The 18,747-nt window shown below is 32.3% G+C and overlaps 3 protein-coding genes across 3 annotated transcripts; 1 reads left to right on the top strand and 2 right to left on the bottom strand.

The window, feature by feature from the left end:
• Positions 1–1,055: 1,055 nt before the first annotated feature.
• LOC114182399 (thermosome subunit gamma) lies at positions 1,056–5,291 on the bottom strand. The gene is made up of 5 exons (XM_028069268.2): positions 4,783–5,291; positions 4,626–4,663; positions 2,880–3,150; positions 2,153–2,439; positions 1,056–1,609 (listed from the first exon to the last, which is right to left on the bottom strand). The coding sequence occupies exons 1-5, from the start codon at positions 5,143–5,145 to the stop codon at positions 1,180–1,182; spliced, it is 1,389 nt and encodes a 462-aa protein (XP_027925069.1). The 5' UTR covers positions 5,146–5,291; the 3' UTR covers positions 1,056–1,179.
• A 3,537-nt stretch (positions 5,292–8,828) lies between these two features.
• On the bottom strand, positions 8,829–12,504 carry LOC114182134 (AAA-type ATPase family protein / ankyrin repeat family protein). Its single transcript, XM_028068910.2, has 7 exons — positions 12,133–12,504; positions 11,215–11,325; positions 10,995–11,093; positions 10,792–10,902; positions 10,403–10,706; positions 9,748–9,887; positions 8,829–9,661 (listed from the first exon to the last, which is right to left on the bottom strand). Exons 1-7 carry the CDS (start codon positions 12,283–12,285, stop codon positions 9,125–9,127), a joined length of 1,455 nt encoding a protein of 484 aa, XP_027924711.2. The 5' UTR covers positions 12,286–12,504; the 3' UTR covers positions 8,829–9,124.
• A 1,587-nt stretch (positions 12,505–14,091) lies between these two features.
• On the top strand, positions 14,092–17,714 carry NYC1 (NAD(P)-binding Rossmann-fold superfamily protein). Its single transcript, XM_028069157.2, has 10 exons — positions 14,092–14,594; positions 14,712–14,790; positions 14,877–15,012; positions 15,234–15,308; positions 15,427–15,622; positions 15,790–15,858; positions 16,030–16,169; positions 16,343–16,465; positions 16,639–16,831; positions 17,166–17,714. The coding sequence occupies exons 1-10, from the start codon at positions 14,247–14,249 to the stop codon at positions 17,349–17,351; spliced, it is 1,545 nt and encodes a 514-aa protein (XP_027924958.2). The 5' UTR covers positions 14,092–14,246; the 3' UTR covers positions 17,352–17,714.
• The last annotated feature ends 1,033 nt before the right edge of the window (positions 17,715–18,747 follow it).

Genomic DNA, 18,747 nt, shown 5'->3' with positions numbered 1-18,747 from the left:
TAAAAGTATTTATGAAGAAGTTCATTTAAATATTTTTTTTAAAATAATAAGGAAAAATGTGTTGAAACAACATAAATAAGGGTGTTAAGATGGAGGTGTGTTATGAGAAAAAAAAAATCAAAGATAATGATTAAATGTTGAGAAGAAAGTGTAAATTATATGAGTTTTAGTATCAAAAAAGATTAATATATATTTAAGTTTTGTTCGTCAACAAAATTGAATGATATGTTGTATGATACATGTAACTTTGTTATTATATAAATATTAATACAATGGAAAACTAATATTGATATCAATATTCATGCATTTCCTACATAGTCAAACTTAAACATTATAATTGTCAATTAGATAAAATTTATTCTAATTAGATAAAATTGGGTAAATTTACTTAAACTCACTATGGTTTGAAAAAGTATTTCCCTTTTAAAATATTTTCACTTTTGTAACTTTACATTTTTAGGAATTTATATATATTTCATGTAATTTATATGCTTTAAGTAATTTGACACTAATATACTATCAATATTATGATTATTTGTTATTTTATTTTATTTTGTCATGAAAATTATGGTGAGATGTGGTACTTTACTTTGTCATGAAATTAAATTTTTGAATTGTATTAAAATTATGTTTTAAACAAACTAATCTACAATATCATCTATAAGAGAAAAAAAAATAAAACTTCTCTATAACTTAAAATTAACTTACTTACAAATTAAAAAAATGAAAATATAAGATAAGCTATATTTAAGAATAACCTCATTTTGATTTAATAAAAAAATTATTTTATGTTTTGTTTTGCTTATTCTTTTTTATCTTAAAGGTCCCTATCAAAGAACATGATCTAAATAGGAATCAATAGATCTTAAAAGGTAAAATCAATAGAATTTGGATATAACTTTTGCAGTAAATAAACTCTTAGAAACTCCTAACATGAGTCTTTATTAAAAAATACTCCTAAAAACATAGGAATCAAGCTATCCATATTTGCATGGACTCTCAAGTTTTGCAAAACCTTTGTACTAATAGATGCAAACAATTGTATATTTTAACACTTTGAGAAATGGGAACAGCTTGAATTTAATTTGTGAATAAAAACAAAGCTTTTCATATTTACATACAAGATTCTTTTCATCCTATTTAGCAATTAGTATGTATTTTCTAAGTCCAATGATCATATCATATCATTGGTGAATTACCAACATACTGAACAAGTTCTGAGACCCAATTCACTGCAGTGCCAAAGAATAGCTCCCAGAACCACAGATCCAATGCTAAGACTGATGAAAAAATGAGTAATGCCAATGTCTGATAGCGGTTCAATGGCCACCCTGAGGCCTTAGCAATCTTCTTCAGAAATGGAAATGAATTAGTATTTAGGTCCCTTTTCCTTATGGACCAAGCTGTTATCCACTTCACATTAGATGGGACTAAATCAAATTCCTCTCTTAGTCTCCTCCCAAGATCTGGCATGTGGCCACCCCCATAAAGTATTGCAATTCTATTGTGTCCTTTGTCCATTGCTGCTTTTAGGGCTTCTATTGCTACTCTATTTCTCTCACCAATTATAACTGATTTCTCCTCTACATCTGCTGTCACCAGTGTGAACCTTTACAAAAATATGTCATCTTTAATAGCGTCCAAACAAAGGAAAATCAATATTAGGGTTAAATATGTTTTTAATCGTCGAATTATTTTGCAAAAAAGTGTGTTTTGTGCCTAATATATACTTCCTTCTAAACTAAATATATACTTCCTTCGGCCTACAACTTATGAAAGTCATGTAAAACATCATTCCCAACAAACAATACGTGAAGAGTTTACCATGTAACAAATAGAGTTCCGGAGTGAAGAATAATATAACATCCACCTAACATTTGCTTGGAAAGATGTTTTACCTGACTTTCACAAAGTACAAAGACGGATATGTATATATTTAGAATAGGAACAGACGGATATGTATATATTTAGAATAGAAACGTAAAACATATTTAACCCTTAATATTATTATGTATCTTAATATTATTATGTATATGCAGTTTACTAGTGAAAAATAAGGGATAAGAAACAAGGACTGTATTTTCAAATAAACATGCAGTTCAGAATGAGTATTCAAGCATTGGATTGAAAGAAATAAATGTGAGGAACTTACTCAGATGTTAGTCTCTTTGCAAGGAAGACCTTCATTGCAGCACCAAAATCAAGCCTTGACAGTGCCTCAATTTCGGGATATTCTGATGCTTGACTTCCCACATCTGTACAAACACCTCCAATGATAAGAAGGCCAACAAGTGGCATAGGAAGTACACGTGAAGCCCATAAAAGCTTGGATCTCAAAGGGTCAAGATCTTCCGGAATTGAAGCTGGCTGCAATACTGCCTTTGTAGACCTAAGAGTCATATCTTTTGCAAAAGAGAAGAAGCTTTCACCTTTTTCAAGCTGAAATTCCAAAATGAAATTAGACCTGGAGAAGGAAAAATAATAAAGTGCAAGAGCTCAAATTTTAGAAAATTTGGATTCTTTGCTGGGTTTTTCTGTGTTGTACCTTCAAAATACACTGATGCATACTAATTTTGATCTTTTTAAAATATATTTTTCAAAGTACCAATATCAAGGTATTTTAATGCTCAGCAGAGCAGAGGACAGTTCCACAAAACCCAGCAGAAAATCTGGTCACAATTTCAGAGCAAATCTTTCATATTATTTGATGGCTCTTATATGACAGTTATATAGATGAGAGACAGCTGAATGACACTGAATGCAATGTATGGAATCATAAATTGTCTTGAAATAACAGTCACACTTCAAATTTTGTATTCGAATGGTGTTCATAATCAGTGCACCATGTTGAATTCAGAAAAAAAATTAGCAGTTAAAACCTGAAGTAATTTGAAGGTCTCGTAATCAAGATCTGCATGGTACCAATTCGAAGACTGGTAGTTAAGACAATCTAACTGGAAATCAAGTGTAAGAATTTGAGCCATCTGTCTCTGGATGCATCCCAAAATGTTAAAACCCTTTGCCCGTGAACCTTTTAACCTTTTTGTAGCAGTAACGTTTCTTCGACTCTCTAAACTTTCTCTGCTCGCTACCATTTCAAAAAGCACACAATCATAGCTTTCAAGTTCCTTCTGAAGGGCCAGAAAATACCTGTTTATAAAAAATAGATCATCCGAATGAATAGTAATATATAGAATATTGCTTAGAAAGCAAAACACAAAACCAAAGTAAACACATTAAGTCAGCGCAACAAAAAGCACTCAAACTTATCATAAGAAAATCTTAAATAGTGCCCAAACTAGAATGTTGTGATTAGACCGGCATGCAGTTTAGCAAAATACACCCTTGCAAATGAATTTGAATATCACTATGATCATCTCGTTCATCAAAGTCGTTATGGACCAACATATTTCGGAGAAGGGGAGCACTATGAAGCAAGCAACATCACTAAACAAGCCATTTACATATACCCGTCCTATGCTCATCAACATTATCAATAGAAATTCACATTGACAATATCAAAAGAAAAACTTGAATTTAATTATCTACACGCAATGTCATTAGTTTAATACAAAACCATGAAAGTTACAAATCAGTAGTTTGTTAGACTTGCATGAACATTTATGTCTAAAACCACCCTCATCAAACTCTTAAGTTAACATCTTTGATTTTGACATATTACACCAGTTCATCATCTTAGAACTCAAACATCCCCCTCTACCGTAATATATTTCTCTTACACATCCTCACCACCAGAACCACTTGAATTTTTTGACTTCCTTTTCGTTGGGAAAAAAAATCTCCACGCATAATAAAGATCAAAGGATAGAACACACAAACAATTATAGAAATAAAAACAGCAAAAAGCACAAATTTAAAATGATTCAACCCCAAGTGTCTACATCCAGATAAACACTTCAACAACACACTTTCTAAAGCACCCTTTTGAGCACATTCTTTATAATTGGTTAAAATTCTTTGAAACTGCAGAATCATGAGTGAGACTCACTCACTAAATAAAAGAAAGATCCACAAAAATTTAGTAATTTTCAATAAATTTCAAACGAAATTAGAGTGTGTTGTTTGCATTTCTCTCTCAACAAATACTCGCTATTTGAAATAAGATTACGAATTTCCTAAACAAACTTGAGAAAAACCCTCCCTGAATGGCGTATACCCCAAACAAACTTGAGTCTTGCTCTAAAAAGTTAAAGGAATTGTAATAACTCTCTCACACCTCTTCTGCTTGAGTACACAAGCCCGTTTTCAGGTTGGGATTGTTCTTCTTAAGAACTATCCATAGTGATTGGTAATGAACAATGACTTTTAAAGACTTCACTGATAAGTATTTATTCATTATTTCTCACAATTCCTGAAGTCACTTCCATTAGAAAAGATAATACACATACGTCAACAATCACAACCTTTCACTTATAAAATTATTAAATCTCGAATACACTCACTGGAATTAATATTTGCAAATTTGAAATTGACATTTCAACACTTTCTTACTTCCATTTCTTCAACCCATAACAAATAACACCCCACTACAATTAAGTAACTTCTAACAACTACCACACCCAAAACATGACTAGAATGAGATGTTCAGAAAGACAAACACATACTCTTCATCGGCGATGTGAATTGTCGAAACCAAGTCAACCTACAACAATACCAAAAACAACACAACATCAGGAAACAAAGGAATATCAAAACCAGAGACCCAATTGAGAAAAAAAAAAAAAAAAAAAAAAACTAGGAAGAAGGAAACTTGAGAGGGACCTGAAGGAAAGGGCGCAAAAGGGACCAAGGAAACCTCTTCCGGTAGCTGACTAGAGCCGTCTGCAACTCGGACCTGCCACCACCTTCGACCCCGCTTTTGAACCGCATGAAATCGGCGATGGAATTGTTCTCGAGGAACTGTTCCGGCGACCCATTTTCCTGCGGTGTGAGGGCGGAAGAAGAAGAGGATGATGAAGCTCTGAGGGTAGCATTGGGAAGGGGTGTTCTGGGAAACCCGAAAAGAGGGGTTCGGTTTGAGGAAGAGAAGAGGAAAGGTCTGGTTCTTGTGGGAGCAGAAGTGGAAGGAGAATCCGAGAGGAATGAAGATGAAGAAGATACAATCGAAATTGAAGCTAACACCATTTTTCTTCTTCTATGCTCTGCAACACAACCACATAGAGGAGTGTTTGGATAACCAGAAAAATAGGATTTGTTTTTTCAGTCACCGAAAACCCACCGTGCTCTGTTCGGTTATTGCAGTTACCACTTACACTCACCACTAGTGAGGAATAACATTCTATTAAATATCTTCTATTTTTTATGTTATTTGACCTTCTACATTTTATATTTTTTAGTTTCTGGTGGACTCTATTTATTTATGTACACAATTTCTGTGTAAATAATCATCAATTTTTATGAACTTTGTTATTATTTTTCAAATTTATGAAGTCACGTGAAAGTGTAAACGATTGCACTAATAACGCAGAAAAAAAATATTCTTTTATTTAATTATATAAAAATTATAAACATAGGCGCTATCGTGTCTGTGTGTATCCATTTTTTAAATATGTGTGATATTATATTAATAGATGATAATATTGTAATGTTATTAAGTTAACATATAAATTAAAATTATATTTATTAAAAATAAAGTGAAATATATAAGAACAGACAAAAGAATAATCATTAATAAATAAAGAAGAAGATAAGAAACAAAGATATCCGATTTTATAAAAAAATTGTAAAAGTAACGGTCAATTTTTAGAAATTTAAGAAATTATTATATTTAAAGGGTAAAATTAGTATTTTGAAATGTGAACACCAAGAGGGGAACCCCTTTATATATTACTAGCGTAACACAGGCGCTATCGCGCATGTGTGTATGTACTTTTTAAATATGCGTGATATTATATTAATAGGTGATAATATTATAATGTTATTAAGTTAATATATAAATTAAAATTATATTTATTAAAAATAAAGTGAAATATATCAGAACAGATAAAAGAATAACCATTGATAAATAAAGAATAAGAGAAGAAGCATAGACATCCGATTTTATAAAAAATTTGTAAAAGTAACGATTATTTTTAAAAAATTTAATAAATTATTATATTTAAAGGGTAAAATCAGTATTTTAAAAAGTGAACACAAAAAAAGAAATCCCCTTTATATATTGTTATAGATTATAGATTATAGATTATTGATGAATATATATATATATATATATATATATATATATATATATATATATATATATATATATTGCATAAATTATTAGAAGTGTAGTAGAATTTAAAAAAAAAAAGTCATCAAACGAAATTTTATTACACACAAAAAAAATACAGCGAATACAATTTACCATGTAAATCTATTTAAACCTTTCTTATATGATTTTCTTAAGTGGAAAAAAGATTTATTTTCTTAGGAAGATAATATTTTTTTGTGTGAAAATACTGTATTTGAGTTTTTTAATAAATACTAAGCAAATTGATTGTTTATGATCCATTCCTTTTAAAGAAGTATTATTTAAATATAGTATTCTCATTTTGAAATGCACAAGAGATTAGAGTTTTATTTGTGCATATATTCATATTTTAGAAGTTGACCCTTTCTAAAGAAAGTTAAAAGAACAAGTGAAACTAATTATTTTGGTAATCTACAATTTTGGAAAGAAATTAAGATAAAGTTATTGGACGAAATTAAAATACCAAATTATCCCTCTTTTTTACGTATCTTTTTTATTTTTTAACACTTTTTTTTTTCTGTTCTACTTTCTGTTAAAAACCACTAAGGCAAAAGTAATTTTCTTTACCTATCTTTGCCTTTTATTTTTATTTTTTCTTCACTTTCTTTAACGAATCACTCAAAGCTTCAAACACTGTAAATGATAAAATTCTTAATGATATATAATTTTGTACAAGATTTTAAAAGAATACCAAATATAATTAACAGCAAATTCAGACTGAACAGTTGGTTTAATTATTGACATGTCCATGAAAAAGCAAAATATTCAGTTGCCAATCCTGTTTTAAATTTTCTTTTCTTTATAAATACTGAAGGATCAGTTTTTTGGGAATACTTTTTTAATAATGATGTTTTTTTAGATAAATAGTGGTGGTTTATCACTTAATAACTCTCACCTTTATATTCAGACAAAAACAAATAAAAAATAAAAAAATGTTTGACCATGTAACTTTTGTGTTTTGTTTGCATTGATCTCTGTGTTGCTATTTTAGTTTGTTTCTTTAGGGAAACAAACTCTTACTGTTTTAAGCAAAATTTTTCAAGTTTTTGTTATCATTGGCTTGCACGTAATGTTCCTGATTTACAATTTTTTTTTCTTGAATTTTGTTAATGGGGACAACAAGATCATTTTGCTTGTTTAGATTGCGTGCTTATGTTTCAAGACAAAATTTTGGTCAATAATTAAGTAAAACATGCATGTCTTATCCCTTGAATTTCCATAATTTTGTAAAACTATTGATTTGTCACACAATTGCATATTTTGGAAATGACTAGTTAGTTGAGTCTTCATAGATGGTTGGGTTAGTTTGTGATTTTTCTTGATAAAAATTATTTTTTAATTGAAAGATGAGTGTATATTAAAATGAGATATACTTTATAGCCTTCATTATAAAAGAAATGTTAAAGGTATTAAATGTTAATTTTTCTTTATATTCTCAATTTATTGTAGAAGTCTATTAATTAGATATTGTAGTTATACCATAGGTACTAAAAAATCACAAAAAGCCCCTAACCAAAAAGATCGTAAATAGTACAAAAATAAGACGGTAAAATATATATCTCTCATACAACAAAGGATAAATTCGTTAATCATACGACGAATATCCAAGATTGTTTATATAGCGACAAAACTAGTCAATTATCTGACACCATCAAGTAAAAAAAGAGATACACATAACTAATCACACACATCCGTGAATGACAAGTATGCACGTAGGAAAATCTGATATACCGATATGTTAGCGAACCTACTCTAATTTAGACAAAAACGAGGTAAAATCTAACGAAACATATTCAAAGAATATTGGACTTGTAACATAGGCCCAATGAAAACTGGTTAGGCTCAATAAAGTTTGGTCAAAGGCAATTAAACCTAGTCAAAGACCACCCACAATTAACTAAGTAAAAGCATCACAAGTAATTAATCTTCTATAAATAAAGGTGGACCCAAATAATTAAAGGTACGCAATTCATTAACACTATAATATGAGTTTTGAATTTGAAAATTTTTGCTAACTCGATCATCATAATCTTTTCTGCAAATACACCCACATGGTTCCCGAAGTACCTCATAACAAAGGTCTAACAAGCAAAATCGTGAAATACTCATCTAAGAAATTCAAAGATTGTGATAAAATAAATTTTGAATTTCGTAATAACTTAATATTATGCAAGAACAAAAGTGAATGCATTTATTGTTTATTATCTATATAATCATATTTGCGAATGAAAATAATGGTTTAAAATTATATGTAATGCCATTAAATATTAAGTTAAACAATATTTTTTAACTTGAAACAAAAAGAAAAGGTGTAAAAATTAATATTTTGAAATAAAGAAACTTTTAGCATTATAGTTTAACTATTTGAATTGATAATCCATACAGAAGAATACCATGCCCTGCTCCAAAAATAAAATTTTCAAAATAAAAATAAGCATCACCGTCTTGGGACAGCACAAGAAGAAAGATTTCATACCTGCACCAACAACAATGAATAATAACATAAAAAGTACAATGATAAGATAAAAATTTATATATAGATACCTAAACACTATAAAGACTCGTTTGACATCTCTCATTTCTCTATCACATCACTTTTATCTCTTACATTTCTTTCTCTCAAAGAGTACATTTGCATTAGGTGTCTACAAATCTTTATTCAGATAAAGTGCATGAATGAAGCCTATATAACATTATGAATTACAAAAATACACGAGGAAAAATTTTCCCAAAAAAATCGACCTATAGTAGCAGACTTATTCATGACATGCTCCTCATTGTGTAGATGTAAAAACTTGTGTGTATCCATTGCAGAAAATTGAGGTAAGCTGAAATGAATCTCTTCAAAATATCTATCAGAATGCCAAAGAATGATTACTGCGTTAATAGCTGAAGACCTGCTTCTAAATCTACCAAAGTGATGGTAAGAAGTTCTTCTGTATCCATGCAGTCAAAACTGAGACGTAGGTCCAAATTTTCTCTAGCATTAACCAACATGGTAGCTACCAAACCACCATTTGTCTCCTTTCGCTGTTTTTCTGTTGTTTCTCTTTCTATCAATGCAGCTATGGCTTTTACACTGCATTCGGGTTGCAACTTAAAGCCATATAGCAAACTATCTTCTGTTAAAGTATGCATCTTGATGTGAAGGATTTGTGCTAGTTCTTCTGAGTTGAAATCATTGAATTGAAAAAACTTGGTGACCCTTCTACAGAAACCTTCGTTAGAACCTATCACTCGCTTCATTGGTTCACTGTAGCCAGCAAATATTACAACAATTTTGCCACTGTCCATGACAGACATAATCTCCTCTAAGGCTTCCAACCCATAGTCCTTGTCATCAGACTTTTGCAGTGGTACCAATCTATAAGCTTCATCAACAAAAAGAATGCCCCCTTCTGCTTCCATGATCTGTAGCCAATGATTTTATGTAACTCAATGAGAAATGCAGAAAATTTGGTTTCGCAGATAGGAAGATTTTAGAGTCAGTAACATACCTTTCTCCTGGTTTTTGGACCAGTGTGACCAACAAATTCACCTACTAAATCGGTTCGCTGTACTTCTGTCACTTTATCAGTAGATAGAATTCCCACCATGTGGAGTAATTTTCCAAGAATCCTTGCTACCATAGTTTTACCTGTTAAATACAAAAGTCATACAAAAACTAATCTCAGAACCTTTAAGCCAATTCAGTGTTCATGCACGTGCATATACAATGGGAAGATCAAGCCAAACTGCTCAAGTAAAAACAAATGAGAATTCAATAAAAACACAATACTAAGGCACACAATACTAAGGCACACATTTGGATAAACTTCTGGTAAAATGAATAAAGTTTTTGCCATAAGTTAAATTCAGCTTATGCACATCAACTTTTATAGTTAGTCACTCATTTAGCTTCTCCAAAGGCAATTTTAACTTGTGCATAACTTAATTTTAAGTCATGGAGGGAACTTCACTCATTTTACCTTGTGTTTTTTCCTATAAATGTTTATTGAAAATTTCATCCAGTTGAGACCCAAATATTGTAGCACGAAATGGTAAATGGATAAGATGAAGTTAAGTGCACAATAAGACATCTTTCCAATTCTGATTGGATAAAAACAAGCAGGATGTTCTAAAAGCAAACAATCACGAGCATATTATAAAAACCTGTTCCAGGGTTGCCAAGAAAGGCCATGTGAGGTGGTCTTCTTGCACCAACATGCAGGCCAAGAGCTCTTCGTCTCTCATCCAAAAGCATGCCCTTTGCCCATTTGCGTAGTTGTACCTTTAGATCATTAAGACCAATAATGTTGGATAGTTCCTTCTCAAGCTGCTCCATTTTAGCTTTGGTTTCACCGCATGCTTCAATGGCTCGTCGTTTCCTCTGCTCTTCAAGATGCCAGTGTAATAGTTCCCTAAGTTTCTCAGTTCCAGGGCCTTGGGATAGATGATTTAAAGGAGTCATTCCCTCCTGCAATTCACTGGCATTAGCATATATGACAACTTTACCCGAAAATGTTAAAATAACATGAAAAACAGGAAATACAGTTTATTACATCGTCCTTGGCACTGCAATCAGCGTTGTACTCAAGCAATGTTTTCACAGTTAAGAATTCTTCTGATCGCAGAGAGTACCAAACAGCAAGATGTAAAGGTGTCATACCATTCTACAAGAAAATGTTAGGTACAAACTTTTTAGTTATTATTGTTGCTAGGTTTAAACAAAGTTAAATGATATAGAAAGTGGCAAAAAGATCACATTTGCTCTGGCTTCAACAACAGCACCACGAGCAAGAAGTAATTGTGCAGCTTCATTGCACCCATTCTTTGCTGCCATGTGCAACGGAGTTTCTCCATACTGCAGAGATAAATAAACCTTTTCAGAATTACAAGGCAATTACTAGAAGTCTAGATTTTACATATTTTACGTATTTATATTCTAAAAACAACATGAGTTGAAAAAATTGACGACTACCAACCATATTCTTGGCCTCCATCTCAACCTTATCTGGCCCTTGCCAATCAAGAAGAAATTTAACTATATCGGCCCTATTCTGACCAGCAGACACATGAAGTGGTGTCTGTGCCATCTGCATTTATAATAGATGAGATCCTCAGGCATATCAAATATAAGAGGATAACATGAAATCCTATAAAGTAAGAAAATCAAAACACTGGCACATAGATTATAATAGATAAGCCAAGCAACAAGCTTATTTACAAATGAACTACACCCAACCTTTTTAAAACCTTAATACTGAAATCTAAAAAGTGAGCAATCAGAGAAATATCATCAATATGATAATATGCCTTTCTATTCCTTGATTGTCACGTAAACCCCAAGATGAAAACCCTACAGATGTTCATCAAATAGTCCTTCTCCATTACGAGTCTAAACATATAATCTCCCCCTTAAAGAAATGCCATGATAAGCAATTATCAATAAGCTGGAACACCCTGAGCAATATCCAGTGTAGGTAGCTTATTCGACATGCAACCATTTCAATTCTTAATGAAGCTGACATTGAACAGAAGGGGCGGTAGTATAGCGAAAAATGAGGATCAAAATCAAACTAGAGTAGTACAATCAAGGTAATCCCAATATGAAATTGATATCATTTCCTACCACCCCACTAAGTTTACTCTTTCATAAAAGCACAAGCCAACCATTAAACCATCATACAACCCGGTTGGTAAAGTCACCATGAGTCATAATCAAGCAGATCCGAGAGTCATGCATATCATTCCAAACCCTCAATTAAAAAAAATAGCATTAACCCACAAACAAAAGCACAAACTTTTCCACAAACAACATCGGAAAGATCCATTTTTGAAAGTTTAATGAGCAAAAAAGCAAACATTTTGAAGATGCCCAGTTGGGGGAAATGGGATCTTACAACAGGGTTCTTCTCGTTGAGGAGCGAAGGGTTGTCTCGAAGTAGCCTCTGGAGTCCGGCGAGGTCACCGGAGAGGGCGCAGCCATGGATGGTGGCTGGCTTTGCAGATCTTGAACGTTGATCCTGAGACCTGGCGATGTGGTTGTTGTTCATGCTGAATTGAATCGAAAAGAAGAGAGAAAAAAATGGGTTGAAGATTTGAGAGAGAGAAAGAGAAGGTGATTGTGATGTGAATTTATTTTCAGCTAAATATTCGTCCTTGAGTGTGTGGCCTTCAAGACTCTCCGCGTCCAACTCTCACGCCTCCTCAATCTTCATTTTTCCATTTACCTTCCTTTCTCTTTCTCTCCATGTTAAGTTCTTCCCTAATCAACTACTATTTTCCTCTTAATCCATGTTAAAAAAAATTACTATATTATAGTTTCCATTGTTTTTAGTTTCAAACTTTCCATAATTTGAAAGATAAACATTTCCTTAGCTTCAACCATTTAGATAGTTAACTATAAATAAATAGGATTTGATAACAACTGTAACGTTGACTAATTTGTTATGCTTCTTACTGATTTGAAAGAAAGAAGGGATTATGTCATTTCTGAAATAGCCAACATTTTTTGTTTTTTATTCTTCTATTATTAGTTGAGGTTTTTTGTTTAAGTATGATCATTAATTTTGGATGTGATTATAGAATAAGTAGTTAGATTATTATATTATTATTGTCTTCAAGTTGGATGTTTGCAATTTCTTTGGTGCTTTGCCAGCTTTCATTAGCTATTCGTGAGTTGTTTTTTATTGGACAATCGTGTTATAGAAAAAAAGTTGATCGAATAAGTGAAAGAAAAGAAAAAAAATATGTTTATTCATTTGATTTTGCAACTTAGTCTTGTATGCAAATCATTGTATGGGATTGGAATGACAACAATGCCAAGTTGTTGAATTCAATTTGATTTAGGGTTTTCAAATCTTTTTAAGAAATTAAAAGTCACGTTTTATCTTTTTTATAAGTATAAAAACTCAATTAAGTTGAATAAAAAAAATATAGATACTAAAATAATCAAAGACCTACAAACTAAATTACTAATTAAGTGTAAAACATCGATAAAAAATAAACATAAATATATAATATAATCAAATCATAATAATAAAATAAAAAAAGAGATAAATAATAATCAAATGATGAGAATAAAATCAAACACACTTAAAAGAAAAATATTTAAATATTTAAAAAAATATTTTCTTAATAAAGATACAGTTTAGAAAATGAAAAAAGAATTCAGTATTAACATGAAACTAGTGTCTCCAATATTAACAAAGATTACCTGAGATACAAAGTTTTGTAAATTATCTTCAAACATGAAATATTATGTCTCAAATACGAGGTCTTATAACATTTTGAAAACTAATTTTACCTAATTTTTTTTATAGAACCTAATTTTAGTTATTTATTTCTTAATAATGAAACTAGATTTCACATGCTAATCCATCTTGACCTAGTGTGTGTTCTTGGTATACTGGAATGAGGCTAACTAACCACACAGACTAATGGGTTGGATACTCTTGACCTAACCCACCTAAAAATGAAGCCAAACTCATCTTCTAAGTTATAATTCATGTTAATAATTAATAAACAAAATAAGGTGAAAGTGTCAAGAATTTTTATTACAAAAACATGTTTTACAAAGAAAATGTGTATAATATGAATATAAAATTATCTGAACAAAAGAAGATTTGTTTTGAGGTTGAAGATGATAAATTTGAAGATACATAAAATATTGTTATTGTCTTTTGTGTAATCTAAGATAAATTCGAAAAGAGTCGAAGGAGGAACGAAAAGTGAGGTGGTCGCAGACCCACAATGCCACGTGTATTTAACCAATGAAGATTAGGTTGCTTCAACGTGTGGTCATCACACTCTCCTATGTTCCTTGTTACGTTTCTAGTTACATGTCCCTTCGATCTAGCTTCATCTGATATTTTTCTCCACCAGCAAGGTTACAAAAACATAGCTTTCGGTTTTCACCAAAAGGATAACAATAAATAAAGCCACATCGCATACAACACTTCACACTAACCATTTTCATGAACTTTGCATCTTCTGATAATTCTATCACACATCCATGGCCACAGTTGTGAAGCTCCATGTTTTCCCAGATAGTTTGAACAGGCACAAAACGAGGTTTTTCGGGAGGGGTTTTGGCTCGTGCCCTTCTCCCGGGGTGCTTGGTTTTGGCCACGATTGTGATCGGTTCTCTGTGAGAGAGTGCAGGGCTTTCAGGACTGAAGATGGTGGGGATGCGAAGGAGAAAAAGTCTCGAAATTTGAAGAAAAATGAAGTGAATTCCAAAAGGGAAAGTGGGTTTTGGAGTTCCCTCCAGTCTATCTTGTTGAGGAATTTCATGGTGGGTTCAAAATCAGATGATGAGTATCGCCAAGCTGTGGTGAAGGTGGAGGGTCTGCTATCCTCGGTAAGTTCTTGTTTCTGTTATTCCAACTATTTTGGTATATGATACTGTGTTCATTGTTATTTGGGTTAATACTGTGTTTTTGTTGAATGCTAAACATTACTGTGTTTATAAAACAAGATTGCCATTCAAATCGGAAGGTATATTGTGACTATGATGAGCACTGGGGTCATCCTTTCGATCGGATTTCAGATGTCAGGTTGATCTATATCCAACTTTTATAGCTGTTGATTTGTTATGCATTGGTTCGAAAAGCAGATGTTAATTTTTCTGAGTTTTGTGAAGGTGGAGACAGTCAAATGGATGCATTGATATGGTATAGTTGGCTAGGAGGAGTGATCATTGGAACAATGATAGGTGCTAACATGGTGTTGGAGGAACATTGTCGTGCTGGTCCGCGTAATGTTGTCATAACAGGGAGGTATAGTTACTTAATCTCCTTCTTCTGTAAGTGATTACCATAATTTTTTCTGTTTAATGAACCTGTGATATCTTATATATATATCCGGCTTGATGAGTAAGATGGAAATTATCATTACAGGAACATATGACTTTGTGAATTGTTTACTCTGATGATATCTAATGATATTTGCTAATGTTTTGATTGCATTGTTTAATTCATCTTGTTAATGGTTTGTGCAGTACAAGGGGATTGGGGAAAGCCTTAGCTCGAGAGTTTCTTCTTTCTGGAGATCGTGTGATTGTTACCTCTCGAAGGTGGTGTTTCCAACCATGAGAACATTTTATAGAGATTGGAATGATATATTTTGTGGCTTTTGTCTGCATTTTACTCACAGATTGTTGTTGCTCCCACTCTCTCATTTTGTGAAGGCAGCCTCGAGTCTGTGCAAGCAACTGTTAAAGAGCTTGAGGAAAATCTAAAGGAAGGCATTGCCAATTCAGTTGGTTCATCGCTGACAAAACTTTCTCATGCAAAAGTGGTTGGCATTGCTTGTGATGTTTGTGAGCCTCATGATGTGCAGAGATTGGCAGATTTTGCTGTCAAAGAACTTGGTTATGTTGACATTTGGGTAAGTGTTGTGGTTGTTTTCGTTAATAATACCAGAAAAGTGCACATGGAATCTACTAATATGCTTGTTACCCCTTCAGTGAAGTTTAAGTTTTCCATTGCAGAAAGCAGTGTTTATGTTTCTGGTTCTAAACCTCTTTCATTTTTCATACAAAAACTATTGTACAGATAAATAATGCCGGAACAAATAAAGGTTTTAGACCATTGCTTCAGTTTAGTGACGAAGATATTAAACAGGTATGTGTTTCAAGTATAACTTCATTTATTTTGCTAAAATAGAATCTTGCTGAATTTAATACTCATTCATTATTCAGTGTTGAGACTGAGATGTGAAGGTGTTGTTCCCAAATAATCATTTGTAGTCTTTAACCTTATTTTATTACATTGATTGGTTTATAATTGTTGCAGATTGTCTCAACAAATTTGGTTGGATCTATCCTTTGCACACGAGAAGCCATGCGTGTGATGAGAAACCAAGCCAATGCAGGTCACATATTTAACATGGATGGTGCCGGTTCTGGAGGCTCTAGCACACCTTTGACTGCTGTGTGAGTAGCTTGCAGCTTCTTCTACTAAGCTTTTGCAGAACTCTCAGAAATATATATATATATATATATATATATATATATATATATATATATATATATATGATTCTCAAAGTTCAAAGTGAATGGTGATTGCTAATGATTCTTACCTATCTTCTTTTTCAATTAACATGTAGATATGGTTCTACAAAGTGTGGTCTTAGGCAACTTCAAGGATCACTATTAAAGGAGTGCAAGCGATCCAAAGTAGGTGTTCATACTGCATCTCCAGGCATGGTTCTTACAGATCTGCTATTAAGGTATTTCACTTTTGCAAGCCTGTTTTAACTTGGTCCTCTTGGTGGTTTCTTACTTGAACATAACATAGTTGGTCATTCCCCTTAGCTAAAAACTTTCTTGTGTTCATTTCACAGCTTTCTATGATCATACAACTTACAAGTATCACTCAATAAATGTGCTATGTTTTTTTCAGTGGTTCAACTGTTCAAAACAGGCAAATGTTTAACATCATCTGTGAGCTTCCTGAAACTGTTGCTAGAACATTAGTTCCACGAATGCGTGTTGTGAAAGGAACAGGCAAAGCCATCAATTACTTGACCCCTCCCAGAATCTTACTTGCTTTGGTCACTGCCTGGTTACGGCGAGGTCGCTGGTTCGATGATCAGGTGAAGATTTTCTTGAGGGTGAAATCAAAACATATTATCATGTTATGTTAAAAGTTACACATTCGTCAGGGATAAGACAATTTAAGAGTATATAAATAGATACAAATCTTAATTTACTAGTAGGTTTTGTACGGATAAGACAATTTAAGAATATATAAATAGATACAAATCTTAATTTATTAGTCGGTTTTGTAGGGTTGAATTAGGCTTAAGGTTCACTTTAACACAAACATTATATGTGTCAATCATTTCAAAGTAGTAGTGTTCAAAACATAACAATAGCACAGTTCTGGTAAATTGAGCAACAACTTACAGTCATGTGTGTGTGTTTCAGGGAAGAGCATTGTATGCGGCCGAAGCGGACCGGCTGCGTAATTGGGCCGAAGATCGGGCCCGGTTTTCTTTCACAGATGCAATGGAAATATACACAGAGAACACCTTGTTACCGGTGTTCTCACTTTCAGTTGTGTGTGCCTTCATAATTCTTTCCAGCACAGGCAACAATATGCCTGGCACATGATGTTCTTGTTCTTGCTGCCAATGCAAAAGTGCAAGTGCATCTGCATTCTGTGGACTGGCAATTGGTGCCTGCAAAATCATCAAGACAACAACATAGTGAATCGAAATCTAAATCTAAGTCATAAACAAAGTGGATCTGTGTTTTTTTCTACCATGTCCACCCAAAACAGTTATCATTTGACACACTTAGTTGTCTGTGACCTACCTCTATGTATAGGCTTCTCTGCAATCAGCATTCATCATTGAGTTGCTTGTAGTCATAGTATGTTACCATGTATAACCTTCATTGAATTGTAGACTGTAGTGAAATCTCATATTTTCTACCCCATATATTTATTTCAATCTATGTTTACTTGGGACCTTATCTTTATATTGGTTAATGCTACATACATTTTTTTGTACTATGTTGTGTTGTTGTGTTGTTTCAATACCAGTTCCCTTGGTGTTCTCAGTGTTCTCAGTGTTCTATTCTATATCATTAGTTCTGTCAGTGATTACTTTCTTTTCTTTTTCTGGAGAATTTGGCTAATCATGTAGAACATTATCCAACAGTTTCTTTAATATGTTAATTCCAGAATATGGTGATATCAGTTTATCACATGCATTCTGACAAGGAACATGGACTAAAGGCATGATTGTTTCAGAGATGAAATAAATAATTTGGAGCATGTGATTCTTATCTAACAATCCCTTATTATAATAGCACTGTTCCCTAACCAAATTCTCAAATTTCAATGATTACATGTAAATCTTTACAACGAAGATGATTGGTGAGGATATGGGCTAAATTTTATGATCTTTATAGAATATGTGGATGAGATGAGACTAATTTGGATGCATATCTTCATCACATTTAATGCTTCATAATCAATCATATAAACACCAAATCATGTGTGACAATGAGGCTGGTTGAAAGGGAAATTTAGAATAACAGATATTTGTATTTAATTCATGGGAATTGAAGAACCTGGAAAGAATCAGAAGATTAAGAAATTAAAACTTTTTTGAGTGAATTTTTTATTTGTTGTATTCATCGGAAAAGTAAAACGTTATTGGATAAGATAGGTGAAGAATTGAAGATTTTTTCAAGCTTCTGACTTTATTTGTTTGAAGAATTGAATAAGAATTTTCAAATATTAGAAGAAACGTGTGAATGCAATTTTTACTGGTTTTGGGACAGCAATTTCTTCTCTTTCAGTTCTTTCAGAATTTGAAGTCACTTAGGTTTTTTGGTAGAAAATTTAATACCTAATGGATTTACTAATTTTTTATTATTAACTAGTTTAGTCTTTCATTTATCAAAATTATTATGATATTCTTTAATACCTCATTAATTGATCAACTAGTTTAGTCTGATTCTGTCAAGTAGATTTAATTCTTTTAACAAAAAACAAAAC

This window comes from Vigna unguiculata, chromosome 4 (genome assembly GCF_037176805.1).
Source record: "Vigna unguiculata cultivar grain cowpea cultivar isolate G323 ecotype 2 chromosome 4, ASM3717680v1, whole genome shotgun sequence".
NCBI lineage: Eukaryota > Viridiplantae > Streptophyta > Magnoliopsida > Fabales > Fabaceae > Vigna > Vigna unguiculata.
This window is presented reverse-complemented; position numbering and strand designations above follow the sequence as displayed.